General features: G+C 50.2%; 4 protein-coding genes across 9 annotated transcripts in view; 1 reads left to right on the plus strand and 3 right to left on the minus strand.

Moving 5' to 3' along the window:
- DHX16 (DEAH (Asp-Glu-Ala-His) box polypeptide 16) overlaps nucleotides 1–6,847 on the plus strand; it is a 14,682-nt gene extending 7,835 nt beyond the window's left edge. The window contains exons 10-20 of the mRNA XM_012652911.1: nucleotides 767–977; nucleotides 1,176–1,274; nucleotides 1,389–1,541; nucleotides 3,312–3,452; nucleotides 3,648–3,810; nucleotides 3,903–4,021; nucleotides 4,148–4,215; nucleotides 5,232–5,394; nucleotides 5,490–5,651; nucleotides 5,943–6,116; nucleotides 6,602–6,847. Coding sequence (XP_012508365.1) covers nucleotides 767–977; nucleotides 1,176–1,274; nucleotides 1,389–1,541; nucleotides 3,312–3,452; nucleotides 3,648–3,810; nucleotides 3,903–4,021; nucleotides 4,148–4,215; nucleotides 5,232–5,394; nucleotides 5,490–5,651; nucleotides 5,943–6,116; nucleotides 6,602–6,730 — 1,582 coding nt within the window. The 3' untranslated portion in view covers nucleotides 6,731–6,847. The remainder of the gene's footprint in view (nucleotides 1–766; nucleotides 978–1,175; nucleotides 1,275–1,388; nucleotides 1,542–3,311; nucleotides 3,453–3,647; nucleotides 3,811–3,902; nucleotides 4,022–4,147; nucleotides 4,216–5,231; nucleotides 5,395–5,489; nucleotides 5,652–5,942; nucleotides 6,117–6,601) is intronic.
- LOC105817301 (chromosome unknown open reading frame, human C6orf136) lies at nucleotides 6,774–10,467 on the minus strand. 3 transcript variants are annotated; one of them, XM_012652957.1, is made up of 7 exons: nucleotides 9,743–10,165; nucleotides 8,905–8,990; nucleotides 8,589–8,644; nucleotides 8,207–8,295; nucleotides 7,832–8,032; nucleotides 7,247–7,316; nucleotides 6,872–7,161 (listed from the first exon to the last, which is right to left on the minus strand). In XM_012652957.1, the coding sequence occupies exons 1-7, from the start codon at nucleotides 9,793–9,795 to the stop codon at nucleotides 7,048–7,050; spliced, it is 669 nt and encodes a 222-aa protein (XP_012508411.1). In that variant the 5' UTR covers nucleotides 9,796–10,165; the 3' UTR covers nucleotides 6,872–7,047. The 3 variants fall into 3 exon arrangements, with proteins under 3 accessions (XP_012508412.1, XP_012508413.1, XP_012508411.1); XM_012652958.1 differs by lacking the exons at nucleotides 8,905–8,990; nucleotides 9,743–10,165 and adding an exon at nucleotides 10,283–10,467 and having other exon boundaries at nucleotides 6,774–7,161; XM_012652959.1 differs by lacking the exon at nucleotides 9,743–10,165 and adding an exon at nucleotides 10,283–10,467 and having other exon boundaries at nucleotides 6,774–7,161; nucleotides 8,589–8,990.
- Nucleotides 10,468–10,738: 271 nt separating this feature from the next.
- ATAT1 (alpha tubulin acetyltransferase 1) lies at nucleotides 10,739–22,787 on the minus strand. Of its 4 annotated transcripts, none has more exons than XM_012652936.1 (13): nucleotides 22,393–22,784; nucleotides 22,147–22,207; nucleotides 21,941–22,032; nucleotides 21,755–21,815; nucleotides 21,522–21,635; nucleotides 21,284–21,385; nucleotides 16,855–16,900; nucleotides 16,674–16,739; nucleotides 15,012–15,083; nucleotides 14,562–14,805; nucleotides 11,589–11,668; nucleotides 11,454–11,496; nucleotides 10,739–11,101 (listed from the first exon to the last, which is right to left on the minus strand). In XM_012652936.1, exons 1-13 carry the CDS (start codon nucleotides 22,461–22,463, stop codon nucleotides 10,921–10,923), a joined length of 1,233 nt encoding a protein of 410 aa, XP_012508390.1. In that variant the 5' UTR covers nucleotides 22,464–22,784; the 3' UTR covers nucleotides 10,739–10,920. The 4 variants fall into 4 exon arrangements, with proteins under 4 accessions (XP_012508390.1, XP_012508389.1, XP_012508393.1 ...); XM_012652935.1 differs by having other exon boundaries at nucleotides 10,869–11,101; nucleotides 22,678–22,784; XM_012652938.1 differs by lacking the exons at nucleotides 10,739–11,101; nucleotides 11,454–11,496; nucleotides 11,589–11,668 and adding an exon at nucleotides 14,016–14,049 and having other exon boundaries at nucleotides 22,678–22,784.
- A 524-nt stretch (nucleotides 22,788–23,311) lies between these two features.
- The window catches only part of MRPS18B (mitochondrial ribosomal protein S18B), a 6,428-nt gene continuing 4,279 nt past the window's right edge, over nucleotides 23,312–25,460 (minus strand). The window contains exons 5-6 of the mRNA XM_012652902.1: nucleotides 24,421–24,514; nucleotides 23,312–23,867 (exon numbers count right to left, since the gene is read on the minus strand). Of these exons, the coding sequence (XP_012508356.1) occupies nucleotides 23,575–23,867; nucleotides 24,421–24,514 (387 nt within the window). The 3' untranslated portion in view covers nucleotides 23,312–23,574. The remainder of the gene's footprint in view (nucleotides 23,868–24,420; nucleotides 24,515–25,460) is intronic.

The raw sequence follows: 25,460 nt of genomic DNA on the forward strand, positions 1-25,460 counted from the left end.
GCTAGGATTACAGGTGTGAGCCACCGCGCCCGGCCGACGCACTAGTTCTTGAATCTTGTGGTTCACACAGTCCTAGAACTGACCTCCATGTACCATGGAGATGGGGCTGAAGGGTAGAAGGGATTGTAGGTTTGGGAGGCCAAGGTGGGAGGATTGCTTGAGGCTGGGAGTTCAAGACAATCCTAGTCAACAAAGCGAGACCCCTCTCTACAACAAATGTAAAAATTAGCTGGGTATGGTGATGCCCACCTGCAGTCCCAGCTACTCCTGTGGAGGCTGAGCTGGTAGGATGGCTTGAGCCCAAGAGTTCAAGGCTGCAGTGAACTATGATTATGCCACTCCACTTCAGCCTGGGCAACAGAGTGAGACCTTGTCTCTTAAAAAAAAAAAAAGAAAGAAACAAACAAAAACATCCTTTTGTTTTTTCCAGTAAGAGCAGCTGCTGACTCTAAGCAGACTCTTAACTCTGAACTAGAGGGGATGTCTGACTTGTCCTGGCCTCAGCTTCCAGCCCCTTCATCTTGGCTACTCCTGTCTGCCGAGGCTGTGATAGGCTACAGATCATGAGGCCCTGGCCCTCTCTAACTTTCTGTTGGTCTTACATAACTGTGATGGTTGGCTTCTCCTTAGAGCCCCCTCAGCCCCCCCAAATATTCATTCTTGAGTTCTTTGCTTCCATCCCTCCCCTCTCATCCGGGGCACCCTGGTGTCCGGTCCGGCATTGCCCAGCTCTCCTCTCTCATTGCTCCCCCCATTCCTTCCCCAGCGTGGTGATGGTGGATGAGGCTCATGAACGGACCCTACACACAGACATTCTCTTTGGATTGATCAAGGATGTTGCTCGCTTCCGACCCGAGCTCAAGGTCCTAGTGGCTTCAGCCACACTGGACACTGCCCGCTTTTCCACCTTCTTTGACGATGCCCCTGTGTTTCGAATCCCTGGGCGCAGGTTTCCAGTGGACATCTTCTATACTAAGGTGCCCCCTTCAGGGAGGATGGGCTTAATTCTGAGTCATAGAAGCTGGGGCGTTTGGAGGGGGTTGTTCCAAGGAGGGAAGGGTGGAATGGAAAGTCCGAAGGGGACCTGGGATAAAGCATATGTTGAGCTGGGAGGAGAGGAAATGTTTGCCTAAGCAGGTGGCCCTCCTGTGACCCCATCTCTTCCTGCTCCCTAGGCTCCAGAGGCTGACTACTTGGAAGCCTGTGTTGTGTCTGTGCTGCAGATCCATGTAACCCAGCCCCCCGGGGATATCCTGGTGTTCTTGACAGGACAGGTGCCTGACTTGGTGGGGAGGGAAGATAACATATCCCAGGGGAAAATTGAGCTGGCTTATTGGCTGGCTTTCTGTGACTCTGGGACCCCTGTTGCTTCCTCACCCTAAATCCAGGAGGAGATTGAGGCTGCCTGTGAGATGCTCCAGGATCGCTGCCGCCGCCTGGGCTCCAAGATCCGGGAGCTCCTGGTGCTGCCCATTTATGCCAACCTGCCCTCTGACATGCAGGCTCGTATCTTCCAGCCCACGCCCCCTGGGGCACGAAAGGTCAGTTGGAGAAACCCATATTCTTTGTCCCTGCGGTTCACACAAGTGCTAATAAAAAAGAAGGTGTGTGCCTGTCCCACGCAAAGTGTGTCATGGGCACTGCTGCGGACACAGGCTGAGAAGCAGTCAATCCCTTGCCTCTGGGGCTAGTGAGAGGTGAATGTGGCGTGAACCGAGAGCCAAATGCATGATCTGGAAAGTAAGCACTGTAGAGATGCAGTGGAGAAGGGAAGCCCTTGGTGTGCCAGAAGGTGGGATTTGATATGGGGCTTTAAGAAAAATGGCTGGGACTCTGGGAGGCCGAGGTGGGAGGATTTTTTGAGCTCAGGAGTTCGAGACCAGCCTGAGCAAGAGTAAGACCCCGTCTCTACTAAAATACAAAGAAATTGGCTGGACAACTAAAAATATATGGAAAAAATTAGCCGGGCATAGTGGTGCATGCCTGTAGTCCCAGCTACTTGGGAGGCTGAGGCAGGAGGATTGCTTGAGCCCAGGAGTTTGAGGTTGCTGTGAGCTAGGCTGACACCACGGCACTCTAGCCCAGACAACACAGTGAGACTCTGTCTCAAAAAAAAAAAAAAGAAAGAAAGAAAAAAGAAAAATGGCTGGCTGGGGAGATATCAGAGGAAGGCCCAAGGTGTGTTTGAGGTCAGAGTGTGAGCTAGTAGGCTTTGTGGGAGTTTCATATGATGATAGTGTGAGACAAGGCTGCAAACAACTTTGGATTGAGATTACGGAGGGCCTTTGATGACAGGAGAAAGAGTTTGGACTTTAGACAGTTGAGTGGCAATCAAAGGATTTTGAGCAGAGATAACTTTCATTTAACAAATATTTAATGAGTTCCTCCTGCGAGCCAAGTACTGTTCTAAGGGCTGATGACACAGTGATGAACAAAACAAAGCCCCTAGCTTAGTGAATTTACAGTCTAATGGAAGGAGACAGTGGACACATAAATACGTAACATCAATTTGTAGCCAGTGCTCTGAAGAGCTGATTTTGGATACAAAGTAGCATAGGAAAGTGGAAGCTGACTCTGGAGGGTGGGGGTGAGGAATAGCAGGAAGGTGTTTTCCTTGGTGGGCAGGGAAGGCCTCTCCAGTAAGATGAAAGTGGAGCAGAGCCCTGAACCAGGTGAGGGAGGCCACCAAGCAGAGGGAACAGCTGATGCAAAGAATGGAGTGAGGCGTGCACTCAGGAGCAAGGAGCGTCAGGGAGCAGCAGGTGCGGGAGGAGCGGGGAGCAGGTGCAGTGCCAGGAGATGAGGTCAGAAAGGCAGCCAGGGGCTGGGTGATCAGGCCTTTAAGGGGCATGGATTGAATTCTAGAATAGCATGGGAAGCCACTGAAGGATAGAGAGTGATGTGACAGGTTTACATTTTAAAAAGCCCATCCTAGATGCCATGTGCTGGAGGCTAGGAGCAGAAGCAGGGACACCCGTTAGGAGGCTGTCACAGGAAGCAGTGTGTGAAGATGTGGAAGTGCTGGCAGGGAAGATGGGGGCAGGAACCTGGACACCCCCATTTCCCGTCTTCGAAAATACCCTAAATCCTCTTCTCCGTTTCCTCTCCTCATTGCGTTCCTACTGACTGCCACCCACACTTCTCTGTCACCTGTCTTCTTGCCTGTCCCCCACTCCTGACTTTGGATACTAATTCCCTCAGCTCCTGCCCCTTACTGCACCTGCTTCTCTATTCCTAACTTTCGAAGATCACCTTTTCCTGGGTAACTGGGCCGGCAGGCTCTCTGGGTGACCCCACATCCTCTCACTCAGGTGGTTGTGGCAACAAACATCGCCGAGACGTCACTCACCATTGAGGGCATCATTTACGTGCTGGATCCGGGGTTCTGTAAGCAGAAGAGCTACAACCCCCGCACAGGCATGGAATCACTCACTGTCACACCCTGCAGCAAGGTCAGCCTGGGTCTCCATGGAGGTGGCAGGAGGTGGGACTGTCCCACAGGGAAGGTCCAACTCAGAAGCAGGATGGGGGCCTCTTAGGGGACGAGGGATAAGCAGTTCCCATCCTCCCAGATTTCTTGCATAAACACTGCGCTTTCTCTTTTCCCTGACCAAATTGTCAGCCAGCCTGCTCTCCTTTCTTTCCAGGCCTCAGCCAATCAGCGAGCTGGCCGGGCAGGTCGGGTGGCCGCAGGGAAGTGCTTCCGCCTTTATACTGCCTGGGCCTATCAGCATGAACTCGAGGAAACCACGGTGCCTGAGATCCAGAGGACCAGCCTGGGCAATGTTGTGTTGCTGCTCAAGAGTTTAGGTGATTGGCATACCTGAGTCCTCCTGAGAGAGCAGGAAGGTGTGCCTGGTCCTTGTGAAGGGGCTCTATTTTATCCCTACACCTTTCTCTAGGTATCCATGACCTAATGCACTTTGATTTCCTGGATCCTCCTCCGTATGAGACCCTGCTGCTGGCTTTGGAGCAGCTGTATGCTTTGGGAGCCCTCAACCACCTCGGGGAGCTCACCACGGTGAGGTGGGGTACAGCATGGGCTAGGGCAGGTTGACGGGGTCAGGGTGGCTCCAGGGACCCCTGTAGTGGTGGAGGGAAACCCGAGGGAGGACTGGCTTCAACTCTCTGTCTCTTCTCTCCTTAGTCTGGTCGAAAGATGGCAGAGCTGCCCGTGGACCCCATGCTGTCTAAAATGATCTTGGCCTCTGAGAAGTAAGCCCTCCCACCCCACCTGGGCCCCCAGCACACAAACTGGCCACGCGTCCTCTGGCTCGGGGACCATCTTTATCTCTTTCTCTTTTTCTCTCCATATTATTCTTTTTTTTTTTTTTTTTGAGACAGAGTCTTACTCTTTTGCCTGGTCTAGAATGAGTGCCATGGCGTCAGCCTAACTCACAGCAACCTCAAACTCCTGGGCTCAAGCGATCCTTCTGCCTCAGCCTCCCGAGTAGCTGGGACTACAAGCACGCGCCACCATGCCCAGCTAATTTTTTCTATATATTTTTAGTTGGCCGATTAATTTCTTTCTAATTTTAGTAGAGGCGGGAGTCTCGCTCTTGCTCAGGCTGGTCTCGAACTCCTGAGCTCAAACAATCCGCCCGCCTCGGCCTCCCAGAGTGCTAGGATTACAGGCGTGAGCCACCGCGCCCGGCCTCCATATTATTCTTTAACAAAAAATAAGTTATTAGAGAACTCTTATTGCCCCCCTTTAAGGCTCACAAGGTTCAGTAAGACACTCAATCCTGTTCTTCATGGTATTAAACGGGCAAGATTTATAAACAGCAAAATAAATGAAAGTGGAGGATTTTCCATCTGGGAGGGTTGCTGAGTAGGAACCTTACTCATTCCTAAGGTTTCAGACTGGAACATTTAGATGTAGCTGTGGAGGGACCACCTTTCGATGCCATTCCTCTGCCGTGGTTGAGGTCAGAGATCTTTTCCTGATGCACTTAGTACACACCTTCCTATTGCAGAGCCCTCAGAAGTCCCTAGTGCTTCCTCCCTGTCTCTGTAGATACCTTTCCTGTGTAACTGTGTTTCGTCTACAGCCCCCACCCCGTGACCCCCAAGCTGCTGCCACCTGAATCTATCTGCTGGCTAATTTGTAGCCACTGTGTCAACTGGCCTTCCCCACATGAGGGAACATCACACAGTGATCACTGTCCCTCCACCGTGTCTGTCTTATGTGTTTTGCTTTCAGCTTTCATGCTTTTCCCTTCCTGCCCCAGGTACAGCTGTTCAGAGGAGATCCTGACAGTGGCTGCCATGCTCTCTGTCAACAACTCCATCTTCTACCGACCCAAGGACAAGGTTGTCCATGCTGACAATGCTCGTGTCAACTTCTTCCTCCCTGGTGGTGACCACCTGGTTCTGCTAAACGTTTACACACAGGTCACTAGGCTTGGGTGAGTGGGAAGGAGGGAGACATGGGGTACTTTAGTGCTACTTATACTTAACCCCCACTTTCTTTTTAACCCTCTTCACAGTGGGTCGAGAGTGGCTACTCTTCACAGTGGTGCTACGAGAACTTTGTACAGTTCAGATCCATGCGCCGAGCCCGGGATGTGCGGGAACAGCTGGAGGGGCTCTTGGAACGTGTGGAAGTTGGTCTCAGCTCCTGCCAGGGGGACTATATCCGTGTACGCAAGGTCAGCATTTCTTCAGTCTATTGCCCTCCACCCAGTACCTCCCAAGGAGCAAGCTTCTCTGGGGACATGCAGCAGTTCCTCCAGCCTGAGAACATACCCTCGTGCCCTGTGTAAGACGTGTTCTCCCGGGGCTCGCTCTTCCCCAGACCACTGAAGGTGTATTCTCAGTGGGTTCTTCATGCTTTCCTCACCTCTCCAGTTCTCTAGAAGCCTGAACTAAAAAGATAGTGAGCACCGAGGTCCCCAGATGTGTGCCTTTCCCATTGACTTTCTTTTCTGCCTGCTCCTTAGGCCATCACTGCTGGTTACTTTTACCACACAGCACGGCTGACTCGTAGTGGCTACCGAACAGTGAAACAGCAGCAGACAGTGTTCATTCACCCCAACTCCTCCCTCTTTGAGCAGCAGCCACGCTGGCTGCTTTACCACGAACTTGTCTTGACCACCAAAGAGTTCATGAGACAGGTGAGGAGACCATCCCTGCTCAGGCAGGTGATTACATGGGGAGATCGTGTCCTGGCAGGCTCAGAACCCAGTTTCAGGTTGCTGGGACTGGCACAGAGAAAGGAAAATACATTGGTTTAAGGTAGGATAAAATAGAAAGGCATCGTTTCTAACAGCCGTCTCAGCATCTTTCAAGATCTGAGAACTATGTATTTCATTCGGTAAATATCTGAATGCCTACTGTCTCAGTGTTTTAAGTGCTAGGGCTATAATGGTGAACAAAGCAGAGTGTACTTTAGTCTTTCCATTCCAGGCTTTTCTTGGGGATAGGTTACTTGGGATCTTGAATAATATGCAGAGGTGTGTCTGCCTTTAGGCATACATTAACAGAGCCAGGTACCTCTTTGCCAGCCCTGCAGTCAGAGGGGAAAGAAACTTTTTTAACCACACACATAATATGGGTTGGAAAGAAGGGAACCCTACTGATCTTTTCTCTCTCCTTCTAGGTATTGGAGATTGAGAGCAGTTGGCTTCTGGAGGTGGCTCCCCACTATTATAAGGCCAAGGAGTTAGAAGATCCTCATTCTAAGAAAATGCCAAAAAAAATAGGCAAGACACGGGAAGAGCTGGGGTAAGAGATGGGGACATAAATGGAACCTGACACCAGCTCCTTTTCTGTCTATACATTATTTAATATCTATTAAATAAAATTATTTTTGGAATAAAGCTTGCGGGAACTTATGGGATCCAGAGAAAGTGACATATGAAATTCTGTCTCATATAGTCACTTAAACTTTATTATTTACAAGTTAAATTACACAGCATGAGATGGAAAGGAAGGTAGGAGAGAGAAGAGGGGAAGAAGCTGGCTCCTGAGATTCTTGGCCGCCTCCACCTCCTTCTCTTGTGCGTAGCAAAGTCTTCAGTGCTGCCTCCACTCCAAGGCCAAAGATTAGGCCTTAGAACACAGGTCTAAGTTGGGTTCTGGCTCTGACAGCCCCAAGGCCACCAGGGCTCCCACTAGCAGCTTCTTCACAGGCGTTGGAGGTGAGTGTGAAGGCATCAGCTGCAGGGAGAAAGGTTAATGCCAGTTGAGGGGGAGCATACAGATGGTCTACCCTTCACCCCACCTAGCCCTACTTAGGACTCACTTTGTCTAGGCGATGGCGACAAATGAGGCCACTGGAATTCAGGTAGAAGGTAGAATAGGCATCATAGGTCCTGGGGAAGGGAGAGGCTTACTGAGGGAAAAGGTGACTGGTCCCAAAGCTTAATTCAAACTTTCGTTTAAACTGGTAGTTCTAAACTTTGCTACATATTAGATCACCTGGGGAGCTTTTAAAAATTTCAATGCTCAGGTTGTGCCTTATCACAATTAAATCAGAATGTCGGGCACCAGTATTTTTTAAACGTCCTTAGGTGATTCCACTGTGCAGAAAAAGTTTGGGAGCTGCTGGTTTAAATCCTTACATACAATGTTTGAGGCTAAGCCTAACAATTTCTTAGGATTCTACTCCCAGGCAAAAATTTACCAAGTTGTGCGGCTCAACTTACCAGACAGGAATTTTCATTTATTAAGTATTTGCGTACCTACCATGTGCCAGGTCCTATATATGTAGAAACTGAAGATCAGAGATTTCCTAATGTACTCAATGTCCCTATTATTTTTGTAATATTAATGTAAATTATATTAAAACAAGATCCCTGTCCTCAAGCACTTCTCACTTCTTTCTTACCGGTAAAACTCATCCTTGTCACGCCTGTAGAAACGCAGAAAGAGCATGTGGATTGGCAGCCCTACGAGCCGCCAGCGGGCTTGCAGGGTCCAGTTCTCGGGGTGGCGGGTCAGCTGTAGAACCTCCAAACGAAGTTGTGCAAAATAGTTCCAGGCCAGGAAACGGCAGAGGGTCAGCGACAGAATGTACCATGTCCGGCCCCTGCGAAGAAGGGATGGGAAAGAAATCTCATGATGGCAGAATCAGAAAACCAAACTGGCTTCTGTCCAAGGAATGAGGAACAGTTGTGAAAAGCAGCCTGGGACCTTCTCCAGGTCAAGTGTATAGCACTGGGCCCTTTTCTCCCCAAGGCCCTACCCATGCCCCAATTCTCACTTGGTACGCATGTTCAAGATCTCATTGATGAATTCCACATCCAAGGAGTAGAGAGTGTAGTCGTGGGAGTGAAGGAAGAGGTTGGGAAGCTAGGTGGAAGAAGAAGGCATCAACTCAGTGAGGAAAAAAAGATGATCCTATTTCTCAGTTTTCTATTTTTAAGGCCTCCTTACTCCCTTCTGAGTAAAAAGTTATTTTATCCCATGTTTAACCTCCCTTAACGCAAACCCTTGAGTATTATTTCCTCAAGAAAATGTTTATAACAGATTTCTGTGCCTGTCTCAAGATTCTAAAAAAGAATCCAGTTGACTAAGCCCCTACTTCTAAGGATTACCCACATTCCTTTCCACTGTAGACAAAGGCCACTTTTGTAATGACTTACTTCTTGTCTCAGTCTCTCATACATGACAGCCAGGTGTTCCTCCATACTAGGATCTCCTGTTGGGGTGGCAGGGGAAGGGTGGGCAGTTCCAGGGGCTTGGAAAGGTATCAAAGCCCCAGGATAGGGGCAGGGAGGTCCCTCAAAAAGGCTCCTAAGCCCATCCAGGCAGCCACTGTGCAACTCAGGTCCTGGTCCATCCTCCCCCTTTCCTGGAGGAAGAACCACCCATGGTGAGCTGAGGGCCTGGACCTGAGGGAGAGGTAGTGGGGGAACCGGGGGAAGTCGCAGGCTGGGAGGGCACAGGGGTGGGAGAGACCAGAGAAGAGGAGAAGACGGGGAAGTGGTTGTCGTGGAGTGAGGCCAAAGGGGCAGGAATGGTAGAGTCCGTGGAGAAAGCTGGTCCTAAGGAGGGAGAAAAGGGAAAAAGATAAGAATCCAGATGCCTAATGACCCTCCGTCCCTTGGATGCTCATCAACCAGCTCCCAATCCCACCTACTCCTGACAGAAGAGATGGAATTACTAGAGGGAAAAAGGAATGGATTCACCTCCATCTCTACTGAAAACAGACGGCAACAGTTTTATGTGACACAGGTACCAGTACCTGCCCCAAATACTAGCTAACACTTTTACATTTGTTTACAGTTCCAACACTGGGGCAGTCTCACCCTTCTTACAGCAAAAATCATGTAAGAATACATATTTGATTAATGAACTAATGAATAACCGGCTTTACTGTGGGCAAAATGATGTGGCCTATAAATCACAATTAAGTGTGCGGCAAATGTACAGAGAAAAGAATATCCAGTTGAAGCTAGGAATTCGAGGTCCAATTCTGTCCCGTAACCGTAGGCACTCTCATTCCCTATGCCTCAGTTTCCCACAAATGAAGGCTGTGTGAGGCAATGAATGTAAATAAAACGTAGCGACCTGTAAAGTGGCACATAAATGGAAGCTATTATCATTTCGGGCTCCTCTAATGACAGGCACAACCCCAGGAGACTGTTAAAGGTTGGATCTCATTCTCCCTGGTTTACCGACGTTGAAACTGCGAGGAGGGGAGGTCACCCAAGGTCAGGCCTGACCTGATCCCTCCGCTCCCAAGGAACCCCCGAGGGGTCTCACTCTGGGGACGGCCGGCGGGCCGCTCGGGTACCTCGGTCCCCGACGGTGTCCCAGAGGCGCCATCCCTGCTGGGGGCGTGGCCATCTTGCCAGCCCTGGCGCAGGGGCCCGAACCAGGTCCACTCGGGCCGGCCTTCCTGCCAGGACCGCTCTCCCGGTGCAGGATGCGCGGGCTACGGAGCACGGCCCGTGGGTCTGGTCTGCGCCGGGGAACTCCGGGACAGCGCCGCGGCCGAGTTGCGAACCTCTCCGTCCCTGCCCTTCAAATCACCTCCAGGCACAGGTAACCGCGGAGACCAGGGTGCAACGCGGACGCGCCCCGCGGCCCCAACTTTAACCCCGCCTGCCCGCCTTCAGACCTCGGAGAACCGCGCACCAGGCCGCGCAGCGCCGCCTTCTCGCCCCCGCCAACCCCTAGCCAGTCCACGCACCCCGAGGCACAGGTGGGAAGGGGCGGTGGGGTGTCACTGCGCCTGCGCGGAAGCCGGCGCGCGCTCCGCCCCACGCACCGGCTGTGAGGAGGGTCTCTCCCCGCCCCCTCTCCTCCCCTCCCGCTCTTGCTCTGCGCTCACCTGGGGTCGAGCCTGGTAGGCCCGGAGGCAGGGGCCGAGACGCCGGGCCGCCCCCCGGCTGGGCTGGTACATGATCTTCCGGGAGTGGAGAAAACGCCTCCCGAGTCCGGCCTCCGGCCTCCTCACAGGGGTGAGCGTGCCCCGGAGCCGGCTTCGTGAAGGGGAAAGGAGGGGGGGATAAGGGGCTGAGGGGAGGGAAACGGAGATGTTGCGCGCTTGCGCACTGCGGGCTCCAGGATCCTGCTGAGGCGCTCGGTCGGGCGTAAGTGCGCCTGCGCTCACCGAGACTGAGGCTGCCTCAGAGCGCTTGCGCAGTAAATTAGCACCCTAAACACTGCACTCTCACCTGAGGCATTTCCGCTAAAAGCCGAGCGAAGATGGGGCTGAACCGGGTGCACCAAGAGCGAGGGGTGGGTGGAATTGAAATAATGACAGTCGAACTTTTCAATAGCTCTCGTAATAAAAATAAATACTTTTATTGCTCTGACTAAAAGTAAGATACAAATGATTTGGAGCTGATAAGAAAGCCTGTTGAATGAATGAATGAATGAACCCATCCATTGAGGGTTGGACTCTGGCACTTTCCTGTAGTGGGGGAGAAATAATACTGACTTTGAAGGTGTGAGAAGGGGTTGTGGTCACCAAGGCCTGGTGCTGCGACGTTCGTGCAGGTTTCGAATGAACCTGGCGTTGAACATGTCCCCACCCACTGTCCAGGACTGGGCTGGTGGGGCCTGGGCCTGGGCCTGTGGAGGAACTGTGCACGTGGGCTCCTCCCTAGACCCATCCTGTGACATGACCTGCTCCGCACTGGCAGACCTGGTAAGTGGGGAGATGGAGAGTCGGTTACAGGGCACTAAAGTGGGAATTAAGATTGCAGACTCTTCAAAGTCTTAGATGCCAAGTTTTAATGTAGAGGACACATGATGGGTATGAGGTGGAACCATTAGTGCTATATCCAAATTTAAAAGCCCTCAGAGGATGCCAAAGGGGAGTACCAGAGCTGACCCTATGGGGAAAGGGGCTTGCAGAATGTTAGGTAGAAGGATTTATGGGAGGAGCTGGTGTCCAGTTCATAGCGTGAGATTTACGAGGAGGAAGTGGCTGAGACTGATGTTAGGAAAGGAGTCAAGGTGGTGGGAGGCTGTTAAGGGAGGAGTTTAGACCTCACCTATTCTCTGTTTCCGGTTCCCCCTGCTTCAAATCTTGGTTGCCTACGGAAATACCAGGCATGTGCATGGGAAGGCTGGAGGAGATAGTGAATGTGGCCTACTTGATTTGAGGGTAAGGAGGAATGAATACTTACCTGCACTGGGGGATGAGGAATTCAACCCCCCATGGCGGCTGTAGCAGCAGCTTTGGGCCACCAGCCCTGGGGGAGTCCCCCTGTAGAAGAAATGGGAGATGATGGGGAAGAGGCTACAGGATGAAAGATGGGTGGGTATGGAAGAATCAGAGGAGAGGAACAGGACAGGAACAGAGAGAAGGGGACAATTATCATTCTTAAGGGGTTCTAATCTAAGCTGAGCCCCCCAAAAAGAGGGGGAGCTCATTATATGCCCCAAGATTTTCTGGAGCTGTCCTGATGTGTTGCTTTATTCTTTCTGGCTGGGGTAAGGTGTTAAATGTATGGCTAAATGTGATCCAAATCATAAGAACAGACTCACATATAGGCAAAAAGGAATTTGTTGGACCAGGTGCCCTGATATTTGGCTCAGAAAACATGGTTACCTCAAGTATGAGATACCTCAGACCAAAGGGAAATAGGGAATTACAAGGCCAAATTTAGGAGGAAAAGGAAAGTAGCCTCGGGAATAGGGTGACAGACTGTGTTGTACTTTCAGTGGAGGTAAGGGAGAGAGATCCGAGGGTGAAGTGGGGCACACATCAGGAAATCACAGACTGGGAAGAGGAATCCAGAGATGTTGGTCAGTCTTGACATCTCAGAAAGGGCCGGCCTGGGGTGAAGAAGGGTAGCCGTCACTAGGGAGAACTGGAGGTTCCTGGAGGGAATGGGAAGTAGGTAGAGAAGCCTACACGGAGGGATCCAGCAACTACATGAGAGGAGACATAAGACTCCGCAGGAGAAGATCGAGCAATGACGATGGGGATGGGCAGAAACCAGATCCTGGAAGGGGAGCTCCGAGGCTCCTTGGTAAAAGATCTGCAGACCTCAGAAGTGAAGAAAATGAGAGGGATAGAAGTCCTGAGATCCCAGGAAAATACAGGGTGATGAACAAATGAGGCTGACACCTTAAGTTGGTTTTTTTGTGTGTGGTTCTTTTTTTTTTTTTTCATTGAAAATGTCAATTTAGAAAACACAAAAGAATTCACACTTTATTCAGACAACACTGAGTGGAAGAAAAGGGAGGAGTGAGTGGGAGAGGGGGGAGATCCGGCTCCCAAGGATTTGAGGGAACAGTGAGGGTACCTGATCTACCACACGTTCAGAGGGTAGGGAGGGGGAGGATCTACCTATACCCTGGGCACGGAGCAGGGAAGGGGTTCTTGCTACAGAGGAAAGGAGAGAGGAAGGCCAGAGGAAGCATGGTCCCCCATCTCAAGACAGTCTCATAAGACACAAATATATTAGCATCTAGCTTCCAGGGAAGGATGGGTGTGAGAGGGGATTCCAGGATCTAACAGATCCTTGGCTCATTTTCTGAAAAATGGCTAAGAGTGATCCTAGGGTGCTTGCTGGGATCTACTGCCAAAAAACAAACTCCCTCAGAGACTCTGGATCTCAAGGAAGTGGTGGTGTCAGCCAGTCTCCTTTAGAGACCCCAAAGCAACATGGATTTGGGGTTCCCTGACACACAAAACACGTGGAAATTAAGAGTCTAGGCCGGGCGCGGTGGCTCATGCCTGTAATCCTAGCACTCTGGGAGGGCGAGGAGGGAGGATTGCTCAAGGTCAGGAGTTCACGACCAGCCTGAGCAAGAGTGAGACCCCATCTATACTACAAATAGAAACAAATTAGCTGGACAACTAAAAATATATAGAAAAAATTAGGCGGGCATGGTGGCGCGTGCCTGTAGTCCCAGCTACTTGGGAGGCTGAGGCAGGAGGATCGCTTGACCCCAGGAGTTTGAGGTTGCTGTGAGCTAGGCTGACGACATGGTACTCTAGCCCAGGCAACAGAGCGAGACTCTGTCTCAAAAAAAAAAAAAGTCTGTCAACGTTGAGTGGATCCCTTTGGGGAGCAGGTAAATCCCTGTCCTACGTAACTGGACTGCTCTGAAGCAGAGCTCACTCGTTGGCTGGCATTAGCAGGCTCAAACGGCAAGTGTGGCAGGCAGCACGAAGCAGTATTAGAGCCACCAGCAGACACTGTAGGGGAAATACGGGGTTTATTCCATGGATGAGACTGCTTAAAAGGTTTCCCTCGCAGAGGAAGCCCTTGGACCTTCCATGGTATTCTAGAGTGACACCAAGCAAGAGTGCTTCTCTAGAAAATTAGTATGAGCCACCCAACCAAGGGGGCTGGCAACAGATCAGGCTGTCTGTGGGGAGGGTATTCAGAGCCCAAGTTAGGCGAGAAGGGGTGATTTCCGTGGTAAGAAAAGCTACAAAGTGTTAGGCCATTTGGGACCCTGACAACCCAGTTGTCTAAAAGGGGAAGAGGGAATCCTGTGGGCTCTGTTAGTTTCCACTGGGTCCTAGAGGATGCACTAGAAGAAGGGGTCTGAGGTTCTCAGGGAGGGGGGTCTCCTAGGGAGGGGAAAGGGTGCTGTCAGTATCGACTCTCATCAGAGCGAGGAAGGGAGCTGTGGAAGGATGTTATGGATGGGAGGAAGGGAGAGGGAAAATGGGGGAGAGAGAAAAACAGAGAAGTCAGAGGTGAGGAGAAAGCTAGGGAAAGAAAGAAAGGAGATGCCCACTCCCTGCTGCTGAGATGGGCTCTTGGCTCACGAGGCACTGACACGGAGCCAGGGACTGTGTCAGAGACACTGCCCCTAGCAAATGTTAAGCCAAGATTTCCCCAATCTTAGAAGGCTCAGTTCCCCCTACCCAGGGGATCGCTGTGTTCTTCCTGTCCTTCCACTCAAATCTCACATTAAAATTAGAGTCCCTAGGCTCCATATAAAGTCTTGTTCTGCTCCTTCACTGTAATTTTTTTCTAGATCACATCCATAAATATTTTTCTTGAAAGGTTTCAGGACTCCTCAATCCACCTGTCTTATTGTTCCACATCTCTGATGGATTCAAGTTGCCCTTTGCCATTTCTAACATCCTCTCTGACACTCCTGTGGCTCCCTAACCCTCCAACTCCTATTACCTGGTACGGCGACGTTGGGCTGGGCTGCCCCCAGGGTCAGCAGCCAGCAGAAGGCGGGCGGTGGGGTGTGGTGGGCAGAGGCGCAGGGAACGCAGCAGCTCCTGCTCTGGCACGAAGGGGCGGAGGGGACCCCGTTCCGGTGAGTTTCCCAGGCTGCTGGAGCGAGGGGGTGGGTGAGCCGGAGGTGTGGCACGACGAGGGGCTCTATTTAGGGGCCAAGGAGGCTCCACAGCTACTTTCAGAACTGGGGAGAGAGAATGAAGAGCAAGACAGAGAAGAAGAAAATGGAGAGGGAAGGAAGAGATAGAGTCACAACAGCAAAGATTAGGGTAGCAAAAAGAGAAATCAGCCTTTGGAGAGAAGGAATCCTTGCCCTGCATCCCCCCAAGCATTCTCTTCCTTTGAGTTAAGGTCCCCCAGGCCCATTCACCCTACCCCGGCCCCTCTTACATTCTCGGTCACTAGAGGAGTATGGCTTGATGTCTCCCTCTGCTCTCTTGGGTGGCAGCTTCCTTGGTGGAGCTAGTGCGGGAGGGGACGCAGGCAAGGCAAGCATTAGGAGACATACTTTGCACCCCTCCTCCCAGGCGCTACCCCCACAATCCCAAACCTCTGCTGCCTGACGACACCACAGTTCTTGCCATGGTCGAACCAGCGCCATGGCAATGCCAGCACACCAAAAGGGGACTCGGGGGGATTCTGGAGCACTTTCGAGGATAGCCAGAAGGAGCAGGCCAAACACAGAGTTAAGGGAGAGGATCCAAGGGGAGACTCTGGGCCTGGGAAGGCAGGAGAAGGCAGCCAAGGGGCGCGAGGTCTTACTGTCAGTGCATGCTGTCAGGCCCCCTGGGGTTCTGGGGCAGTGCAATGGTCCCAGCCAGGCCAACGAGGACCCTGGGCTCCTCTAGATGAGATGGACAAAGCCCTTGGTTAAGCAGGAATTGCTCTGGAGAGGTCAGGGGAGTTTGTGGTGGGGTAGAACCTCTCCTTCCTCTGCAAAGATGGGAAGAGACTGAAGTTTGATTAGGTTAAAAAAAAAAGGGTGAGGGGAAAATGTGGACATCTGGAAAAGGGCTACCAGAGTAAACGGGAGGCTGGCGTACTGACCCAAGCTCAGCCTCCCTCTCCTCACTTCTCCACTTGCTCTCCCTCTTTCCTTCGCCAGAGTTTCTCCCTCACAGGTGGCACGAGAGACACTGCTCAGCGAATGCACCGAGCTTTACCCACAGCACCCCCCGTGGGCCTGAGTCCCCACCACCCCGGCTGGCTCTCACAGCCTGTCGGTCGGCAGGAGCTGGACGGGAGAAGCCTTGGAAACCAAAGCGAGCTGTGGATGTGAAGGGCCTCTCCGTGCCTGACATGGTGATGCTCGTAACTGGGACAGACTGTTCTTTGGGTGGTGGTGAATGACCCTCTTTCCTAGCCACAGAGGAAGGTGGAAGCCAGCCAGAAAGCCAGCTCAGGAGGGGGCTCTGTGCCAGCGAACACCGCACAGCCACCAGGTGGATGTGCCGCTCCACCTTCGTGAGGTGACTGCAGTGAGGAAGAGGAAGAGTGGGGCTCAGACTGGCAGGGGGTGAGTGTGTGAGTGTGTGAGAGAGAGAGAGGGTGTGGGATGGGGAACCTGAGCAGCATTTCACTGCCTTCTAGGTTTGGTTTCTCCGAATCAAGTTCATCATTTTGTTGGAAGTTTTATACATTCCGAGTGTTATCTTCTAAAACTAATATTTAAACGTTGGGCCATTCATGTCACTATCCTATGACATGGAAATGGAAGGGTTGTCTGTGCTTGCCTGTCCTCACTGGTGGACAGAAAACTCAGGAATGAAAAAGGAACGTGACTCTGGCCTATTTTGATGGAACTGAACTAGCAAGAGGCTCCGCTGGCCTCAGCCGTCAGATGGGCCCCTAACGAGTGTGCTTACTGAGAGTCTTGCCAAGTATAAAATTCACCGAGCTCCCACGAGGGCAAAGGCAAACAAGTACGACTGCTGGAGACTTGTGTTGCCCTAGAATTTTCCAAAATTCACTGGTGGCCCTGCCCTCCTGTGGCCTCTAGCGCAACTAGCCAGCACTCTAGAGTGCAGCTCCACCCCTTCCAGGCGGCTTTACCGGCGGGCGTGGGATCAGCAGCAGCACGGGGGTGTCGAGTTGCCCTCAGAGAGGGAGCAGGGGGCCCTGTGAGGAAGGAAGCGGTGGTGCCCCTCAGTGAGGGGGCCGGTGGGACCAAAAGTCCACCTCTTTCCTTCCCCTCACTTCAACTACACGATCAGCGCAAGGTAAGAAAACTTACGATGTTGATGGGCAAAGAAGCCTTCAAAGATCACAAAGTTGTTCACCTAGAAGATGAAACAAAATACAATCCTGCGTCACTTAATGATGGGGATATGTTCTCAGAAATGTGGTGTTAGGCGATGGTGTCACTGTGGGAACATCCTAGAGTGTACTCACACAAACCTAGATGGTCTAGCCTACTGCGCACCTGGGCTATATGGTTCTAGCCTATTGCTCCTGGGCTACAAGCCTGTACAGCGCGTCACTGCACTGAATGCTGCAGGCAGCTGTAACACAATGACAAGTAATTGTGTATCTAAACATATCTAAACATAGAAAAGGTACAGTAAAAATGTGGTATTATAAATGGATGAACAAAATGTAGTATATCTATAAAATGGAATATTATTCAGCCATAAAAGGGGATGAAGTACTGATATATACCACAACATGGATAAACCCTAAAAACATATGCTAAGTGAAAGAGGCCAGGGACAACAAAAGGCCACATGTATGATTTCATGTATATGAACTATCTAAAATAAGCAAATTCATCCAGGCGCGGTGGCTCGCACCTGTAATCCTAGCACTCTGGGAGGCTGAGGTGGGAGGATCGCTTGAGCTCAGGAGTTTGAGACCAGCCTGAGCAAGAGCGAGACCCCCTCTCTACTAAAAATAGAAAACTTAAGCAGCCATGGTGGCTTGCTCCTGTAGTCCCAGCTACTCAGGAGGCTGAGGCAGGAGGATTGCTTGAGCCCAGAAGTTTGAGGTTGCTGTGAGCTACGATGACAATGATGCCACTGCACTCTACCCAGGGCAACAGAGCAAGACTCTGTCTCAAAAAATTAAAATAAAATAAAATAAGCAAATCCATATAGACAGATCAGTGTTTGCTGAGGCTGGAGGAAGGGGAACACAGATGACTGCTTAATGAGGAAGAGGGGATTTTTTGGTTGATGGAAATGTTCTGGAATTAGATAGTGGAAACACTATGAATATACTAAAAACCAGTATAGTTAAAATGGTTAAAATGGTGAATTTTATCTCAAAAAATAAAAACGAAAAACCCAGATCCTGCTTTTAAGGTCTCCTAGGACTCAGGCTAATGGAGTCATGGTAAACAAAATGTCAGGAAAAGATGAGACATCCAAAATGGCCAAAACAAAACATATTAGCAAAGCTAACAGTTTAAGTATACAAACACTGAGAAAAATTAATTCAACAGGTTCAAATGGGTGGGGCTAGTCAAGGGGAGACATGCTGGAGGCCAGGATACTACTTTAATAACTAGTAACTATTAGAGTTAATTTATTATATTATCACATTCAATTTGGCCTTCATAATATTTACTTATTTACTTATTTATTTATTTATGAGACAGGGTCTTGCTCTGTTGCCCAGACTGGGGTGCAGTGGCATAATCATAGCTCACTGCTGCCTTGAATTCCTGGGCTCAAGTGATCCTCCTGCCTTAGCCCCCCAAGTAGCAAGAACTATAGGTGTGAGCCACTATGCCTGGTTAATTTTTAAATTTTTTGTAGAGACGGGGTGTTGCTATGTCACCCAGGCTGGTCTTGGCCTTGAAAGTGCTGGGATTACAGGCATGAGCCACAGTGCTCCAGACTTGATTCTTGCTGTGGTGTTTCAGCCAGGAATACAGTGTGGGCTATGGGTTCAAATCCAGACTCCATCACTTACTAGCTGTGCAAACTTGGTCAAGTCACTGGTTTTCATAAGCCCAAAACAGGGTTAACAGTAGTACCTACCTCAAAGAGATGTGCAAGGATCCACTGAGATGATGCATATATACCACACAGAGCTCAAGAAACTACACAGAGCTCATGAAATGTCAAAGAGCTCATGAAACCACACAGAGCTCATGAAACGTTATCTGTTATTATTTACACCCTGCACTGCTCTGGTCTTACGTGTTACCTGGGTAATGTGCTTGATGTTAAATACCGTGCGCCTTCTACTGCTCTCTGCTACTTAATGGATAAATGTGCTGTGGGAGGAAGACCCAGCCTATCTCTTGCCTTGACCTTACTGTAACGTCTGCCAACCCACCCTCGTCCTCCCTCAACAAGCTCGTGCCCAGCACTCCAGCCACACCACACTGCTTGCAGTGCCCTCAGAGCTGGTTTACTACCTCTCTGCCTTTGCTTCTACTGGTTCTTCTATATGAAATATACTTTAGCCCACCCTGTTTTGTCCACCTGAGAAACACTCGCCTTTTAAGGTTAAACATAGGTTGAGCCTTTCTTTACCCAACCCCAGCCCAAGGTAGCACTCACCACCTTGGCCTTAGGCTTCCTCTGTGATCGTCTACCAAGTCATATTTCAATAGATTAACCATCCATGCTCCTATCCAAGGCTAACTTGTCAACCAAATCTCAACCTGTCCTGCCCACTCAACAATATTGCTTCAGCAATTCTCCCCACTTTCTCAGACATCAAAATTTTCTCTCTCCTGAATCATTCTTATGTTGTTAGTTCTTCTCTCTGAAAAGGATCAACCCTCTCTTGATCTACTTCTCCCTCTAGCTTTTGCTCTATTTCTTTTTCCCTTAAAGCAGCCTTTAAAACAGTGGCTTATTCTTGCTCTCTCCAGTTCCAAGCTTCTCATTCTCCTGGACCCGCTCCATCCAGGTGTCCACCCACTGTTGCACCGAAAGTGCTGGTCAAGATCACATGTGGCCTAAGGCAGCTAAATCCAATGGTCACTTCCCAGACCTTTTCTTAGCTCCCTGATTAGCAGCATTTGACCCAGTAAACCATTACTTCCTCCTGGAAACACTTTCTTCAGTGGCCTTCCAAGTCACCTTCTAGGTTTTCATTTATGTCACCAGGCACTCCTCAGTCGCATTTACTGGTTCCTCCTCTCCTCTCTCACTTCTCCCTCCACCTCCCGTTGCCCCCAGGACCAGCAGGCAAGAGCTCCCTCATTTTTTAAAGAGGGCCCAAAGGCTCAAGTCCTTGGGCCACTTCTCTGTCTATACTCTTCCTTTGATCTCATCCTGCCTCATTGCTTTAAATACCACATGTGTGCTGAAAACTCTCCACAGCAAACCTCTTCCGCGATCTCCAGGGAAGGGCCCAACTACCTCCTCAACCTGGACACACCACAGACATCTCCAGTTAACATGCTTAAAACGTACTCCTAATATTTCCCCCAAAGCTGATCTACCACAATGTCAGTTAATGCAACTTCGTCCTTCCAGCTGCTCAGGCTTTGGGGTCATTCTAAACTCCCTTTCTCCACATACCATCTACCAGGACATCTTATTTGCTTTATCTTCACAACATTTAAAATCTGGCCACTCCTTACCATCTCCACTGCTACCACTTTGGTCTCAGCTGCCACCATTTTTCATCAGGATTACTGCTTCCTAACTGGTCTACTTGTGTCTACCCTTGCCCCCTACTGCCTGTTCTTAACACAGCAACCAAACTGAGCTTGTTAGAAAAAACAAGATCACAGCCAAAGTGATCTTGTTCTTCATTTAGAGTAAAAGCCAAAGTCTCTGCAGTAGCCTGTAAGGCCCCAAACGTCCTTCCTTCCCCATTACCTCCTCTGATCTCATCTCCCACACTGTGCCCTCACTCATGCTGCTCTAGCCCCATCAGCCAGTTCGCTCTTGTAGGGACAGTCCCACCTCACGGCCTTTGCCTTAGCCATTCTCTGCATCTAGGATGCTGTCCTTCCAGGTATTATTAATACTTGGCTCTTATTCTCACTTACTGTTGGTTATTGCTCAAATGACACCTTCTCAGTGAGGCCTTCCCTGATCATCTCATTTCAACCTGCAATGTCACACACTCCCATCCCCACCTTGGCACTCCCAAGTACTTTTTACTTGATCTCATTTTTTCAGAGCATTTATTATTAACCATAGCACATACTTCATTTATTATGTTTGTCTCCCCAGCTAGAATAGAAGCTCCACAAAGGCAGGGACTTTTGTTTGTTTTATTGAGTAAAGTATTCCTAGTACCCAGAATAGTGCCAAGCGCTCAATACATATTTGTTGAATGAATGGATAGCATGAGTAATATTTTACTACACTTACTTGTAAACAAGATGACTTTGCCCATATTAGACCAAAGCTCCCTAAGGGCAGGGAATGTATATTATTCTGGACCCTTAAGAAATATCGACTGACTAAATGAGTAATGGCCTTGAAAACAAGGAGGTGAAAAATGAGCTAGCTGTGTTTGGGTTGAAAATGAGGTACAGCAGACAACCTATGCTAAAGAATCAAAATAGATGAGAGAGAAATGACTGCAGGATGAAAGATAGTACCATGAGAGAAAGAGCTTAGTTGTATAAAATGAAACCTGTGTGATGAGGAATAAGGAACTTTTTGAAGGTGCCATTTCTTTGCCCCAGATAAGAAATAAATTCAATAGGAATGTACAATGGAGATCCGCCCTTTGGAACCTCTAACCTGTGGGACTGTGGTCTCCAGGTTGTAGTGCTTATTCAGGAATTTCAGCAGCTTCTGTGATGGTCGGTCAATGGCCAGTTGGTGTGGTTCAACTCGCTCCTTCTGCAGGGAACAGGAGACTCAGGGTAGGAGGAAGTATGGGGAGAGCAGGACAACAGGAACCTGGGCTTCTGAAGGGCTCAGAGCAAAGGAGCCTTTGGTCCTATTTTGGGTGGACCAGTGAAGAGACAAGTGATACCTGCAACATATACTGGAAGAGTTCTCGCCCATGGCCATGGCGTTGCACAGACTCATGGATGTAGAAGTCCAGGATGCAAAGTGGTTCAACCTCATTATGAGCCTCACGATCATCCTAAGAGGTAAACAATAAGTATATTTTAGGACCCAGGCATCTTTGCTGCCCCCTAACCTCCAGCACTTTGGTTCTCAGGAATCAAGGCATACGAACTCCCAGCTTCCAGTAACACTCACCAGTACAAAGAGCTTCTTGTATCCAACTTTGAGGAAACCAATAATGGTTCCTTTTCCAGCCCTGTAAGATGGGGAAAATAAAGGACAAGCTAGTGGCAGCTATCTGGAAGAGGCAGAGTCAAAGATGCGAGAAGGGCTGAGGGAAGAAGGAATTAAGTACGGGACGGAAGAGCATTCGGCACTCACGGTCGGGCTGAAGTGTCTTTGAGCACATAAATAACATGGCGGTTACTCTGCATCCTCGATGCACTGGTGATGGGAGCGGAAAGATGCTGAGCCTGCCAGGAACATGGAGACGGACTCTGCAAGTCCCTCCAAAGGACCTAGGCCTCCCTTATTGACCATCCCCACAGAGGTCCCCCACTTTACTTCGTCTAAAGACTCCCCAATACCTTGGCAGAAGCCTTGCCCAGTTCGTCTACAATGGTCATAATTTGCTGCTGCAGATCAACACTATAGAAAGAGAGGAGAGAAAGAGTCAGATACTCACTGAATTAGAGGGTCCTAGGCAGTCACTCCTGGGAACCTGGGCAACAACTCCAACCCAGGTTCAACGCTTAAAGCCGTCTGCCTTTGCCTGGGAGTCTTCCACTCTGATTGCCCACCCCATCCCTCTGGAACCCAAACTCCGGTCACACCTTGCAAGGTGGTATACTCCCTCCTGCCTTAAGGTTATTGTGGGGAAGCAGGAAGGCTGGGTCAACCACATCCTTTGACTGGGACCACATTTTGGGCCAAGGGGTGAAAGCGCAGACCCAAGCACTGATCAACCCCACTAGGTCTAGGGTCAGAGGTCACCAAAAGGGCGAGCCGGGACATCAAAAGGACCGGGTCAGTAGTCAGTGAGAAGGGGGCGTGGTTCCTGGACCAGGTTTGGAGAGGCACCAGGAGAGAAGGGCCATAGGTCGGGTTTGAGATGTCACCGAGCCGACGTTGTGGTTCCGGGTCGGCGGGCTGGGGGCCGCAGGTGCTGGTCCAGCACTGTGATCCGCTCCGGGAGCAGCGCGTCCACATCGAACGGGAACTCCATGGCCCATTGTGCGCGGCCGGACCCACCCCGCACGACGTCACTTCCGCCCCTCCCCTCGCCCTCCGCAGTCTTTATTTCCAGCAGCCCCGCCCACAGACCCTGCCCCCAGCGTTCTGGCAGCCCGTCTGGCCCAGGGACCTCGGTCTTCTCACCAAACCAGGGGTCCCTTCAGCAACGCCACCCCTCCCGCCCCCCACACCATGGCAGTGGGCGCCATGGCAACGCACTTTTCCTGGGCCCACTCTCCAACATTTCAGCCACTCAGCGAAGAGCTAGCTGGCCAGGGAGTGAACATTGTGTGGGGCGCTGGAGCCCAGAAAGCCCATCGTGACAGAATGGCACAACTTCCCATCCCGGTTTCTGGTCCCAGGGGTCACTGGCAGGGCTGCCTTAGGCGTAACCACTCCTCTTGCTACTGCAGCACCCATTTCTTTACTCATATGGAAAGAAAAAACACCACTCAACTGGCTACTACCCTCGCCCCCACCAATGGCATTTATCTGAAACTCGTCCCCAAAAAAGTCAGAGACAGGAGATACAGCTTTATTGTGGAAAAGCTGAGTTGGCAGAAGTCTGAAAGCAACACAACATTTAGCCCTATTTACAATACACAGGGGTTGGGGTTTCCCATACACATCTGTGCTTCCTTCCCTCAGCCTCCGATTCATCCCCTGCAACAACATTCATTTCCTTCCTGCATCTGCCAAAGACAAAACTCCTCAGGGTAAGGTCCCATCATGCAACCCTAGGCACTGCTTCCTAATCAGGCTCCCTTCCCAGGCTATGGCTCCTATGGAGCACTCCGGCCACCCGTCTGCTCAGTGGAGGCTTCAGCTGCTGTTGTGGGAGGAACCTCAGGCATTGACTCAGGTGGGGGGCCACTCTCTTCTAGGAGATGACCCTGATAGAGCCGGCGAAGGCGGGACAGTTCTCTCTCCGGTGGCTGTTTCCAGCTGTACCATGGGTACCAGGGGTTGCCAGAAACCAGGGTGGGGGCTGGCGGAGTAGCACTCACAGCTCCATGAGAGGTGCTGAAGTCAAGGTCCCGGGGTTCGACCTGGGGAATGTGGTAACTAAGGAGACCTAGGGGATTAAAACAAGAGAGAAAGTCAAGAGGGGAGTGAGAAGCAGAGACAGTTAAGAAAAAGGAAGGAAGTATAAAAGGGAGGGAGCAGTCAGAGCCACTGGGCACATTTATGCATGCTGTATATTATATTGCACAAGGTAACTGGCCAGGGGGCACGTGTGGGCTGACACACTGCAAAGCTGTGCAGTCCTGCACCAGGACTATAAAGCTGCATCTGCCCTAGCAGAGGGGTACCTTTTAAACTCCTGTGATGGTGCCATGGGCCAGAAATTTATACAAAGATCGTCCTCTGATCTCGCTATGGCACTGGGGTCAACAGTTGTAAAATACGAGGGAAGGGTAAGGAAAGGAAGATAAAAAAACAAGGGGACAGGACAATGACAAGGTAGGAGATTCAGGAGAAGGGACAATGGAATGTGGAAAGAAATTCTTGGGAAATGTTGAGTGCTACTTTCTCAGGTAGGTAGGTGCATTTATATCTACCCTCCAGTCCTAAGTCACCTTCCTCATGCCTAACAAAACTTCCTTGTGCCACTTTCTCACACTCACCGTGATCCCTGGCTTTCTGGATGGCCTGGGTCAACTTCTTGTGCTGCTTCATACAGACCCCTGTGGGGAGAAAAATGGTAACTTGGTCCTCATTCTTATAAGGCACAGTAAATAAAAGAACACAATTGCATCTGTACGGTGACAGAGGGCTGGATCTGGAAGTCTTGGCTTTAACTAATGACCCCATTGCCTTGACCCCTCCATGGCCCACAGTTTCCCCATGTGTCCAATGATCCCCCTTCTCTCTGAGAGCTAAGATGAACATTTAAGAGGATCTAGCCACCATAGAGAAGCCACTTAATGGCAAAGGCTCCTAGACAGGGAGCAGAACACAAATCAAAGGGCGAGTGTGGTTAATTACAGGGCTCAGTTGGAGAAAGATCCCATAAAGGAAGAGATTTCAGATTTAGGGAAGGCTATCAGAGTAACAATAATACATATCTAAATATAGTCCCTTCAGCTCTGACAGCTTGAACATAAAAAATTCTGACAAACACCGATCGTACTGCCACCCCCAACAACAGTGGATTTGGATTCTTCGCAAATTTATCGTGCTTTGAGAGCAGGAGTTGGCAAAATTTTTCTGATTAGGGCCATACAGTAGATATTACAGGCTCTGCAGGTCCCGTGGTCTCTGTCTCAGCCACTCTACTCTGCACTGTAAACTGGAAGCAGTTGTAGACAATATGAAAACAAATGGACATGGCAGGGCCAGATTTGGCCTGTAGCTAGTTAGGGAATAAATATAATCCTGAATTGTTAGGTTTACAATTCCAAGTTTGGAAAATCTAATTCAATTGACAGTGATATAGAAGAATTTATCTGACAATTTGTGAAGAAAAGCCTTTTGTAAAAGTGAAGCGACCCTATAGAAAGAAAATCGTCACCGCCATTTATCTTTTTAAGAAATACAGGCCGGGCATGGTGGCTCACGCCTGTAATCCTGGCTCTCTGGGAGGCTGAGGCGGGCGGATTGTTTGAGCTCAGGAGTTCGAAACCAGCCTGAGCAAGAGCGAGACCCCATCTCTACTAAAAATACA

This window comes from Propithecus coquereli, unplaced genomic scaffold (genome assembly GCF_000956105.1).
Source record: "Propithecus coquereli isolate 6110/MARCELLA unplaced genomic scaffold, Pcoq_1.0 Scaffold404, whole genome shotgun sequence".
NCBI lineage: Eukaryota > Metazoa > Chordata > Mammalia > Primates > Indriidae > Propithecus > Propithecus coquereli.

Coding starts and splice junctions, on each gene's coding strand:
- LOC105817301 (XM_012652959.1), bottom strand. CDS start 10,354: ATGTACCAGCCCAGCCGGGGGGCGGCCCGGCGTCTCGGCCCCTGCCTC. Junction 8,991..10,282: donor CCTACCAGGCTCGACCCCAG/GTGAGCGCAGAG, acceptor CTCCCTCCTTAG/GACCAGCTTTCTCCACGGAC. Junction 8,033..8,206: donor ATCTTGAACATGCGTACCAA/GTGAGAATTGGG, acceptor CCTTCTTCGCAG/GGGCCGGACATGGTACATTC.
- ATAT1 (XM_012652935.1), bottom strand. CDS start 22,784: ATGGAGTTCCCGTTCGATGTGGACGCGCTGCTCCCGGAGCGGATCACA. Junction 21,636..21,754: donor ACAAGAAGCTCTTTGTACTG/GTGAGTGTTACT, acceptor TTTACCTCTTAG/GATGATCGTGAGGCTCATAA. Junction 11,669..14,561: donor GCCCAACGTCGCCGTACCAG/GTAATAGGAGTT, acceptor TTTCTTCTACAG/GGGGACTCCCCCAGGGCTGG.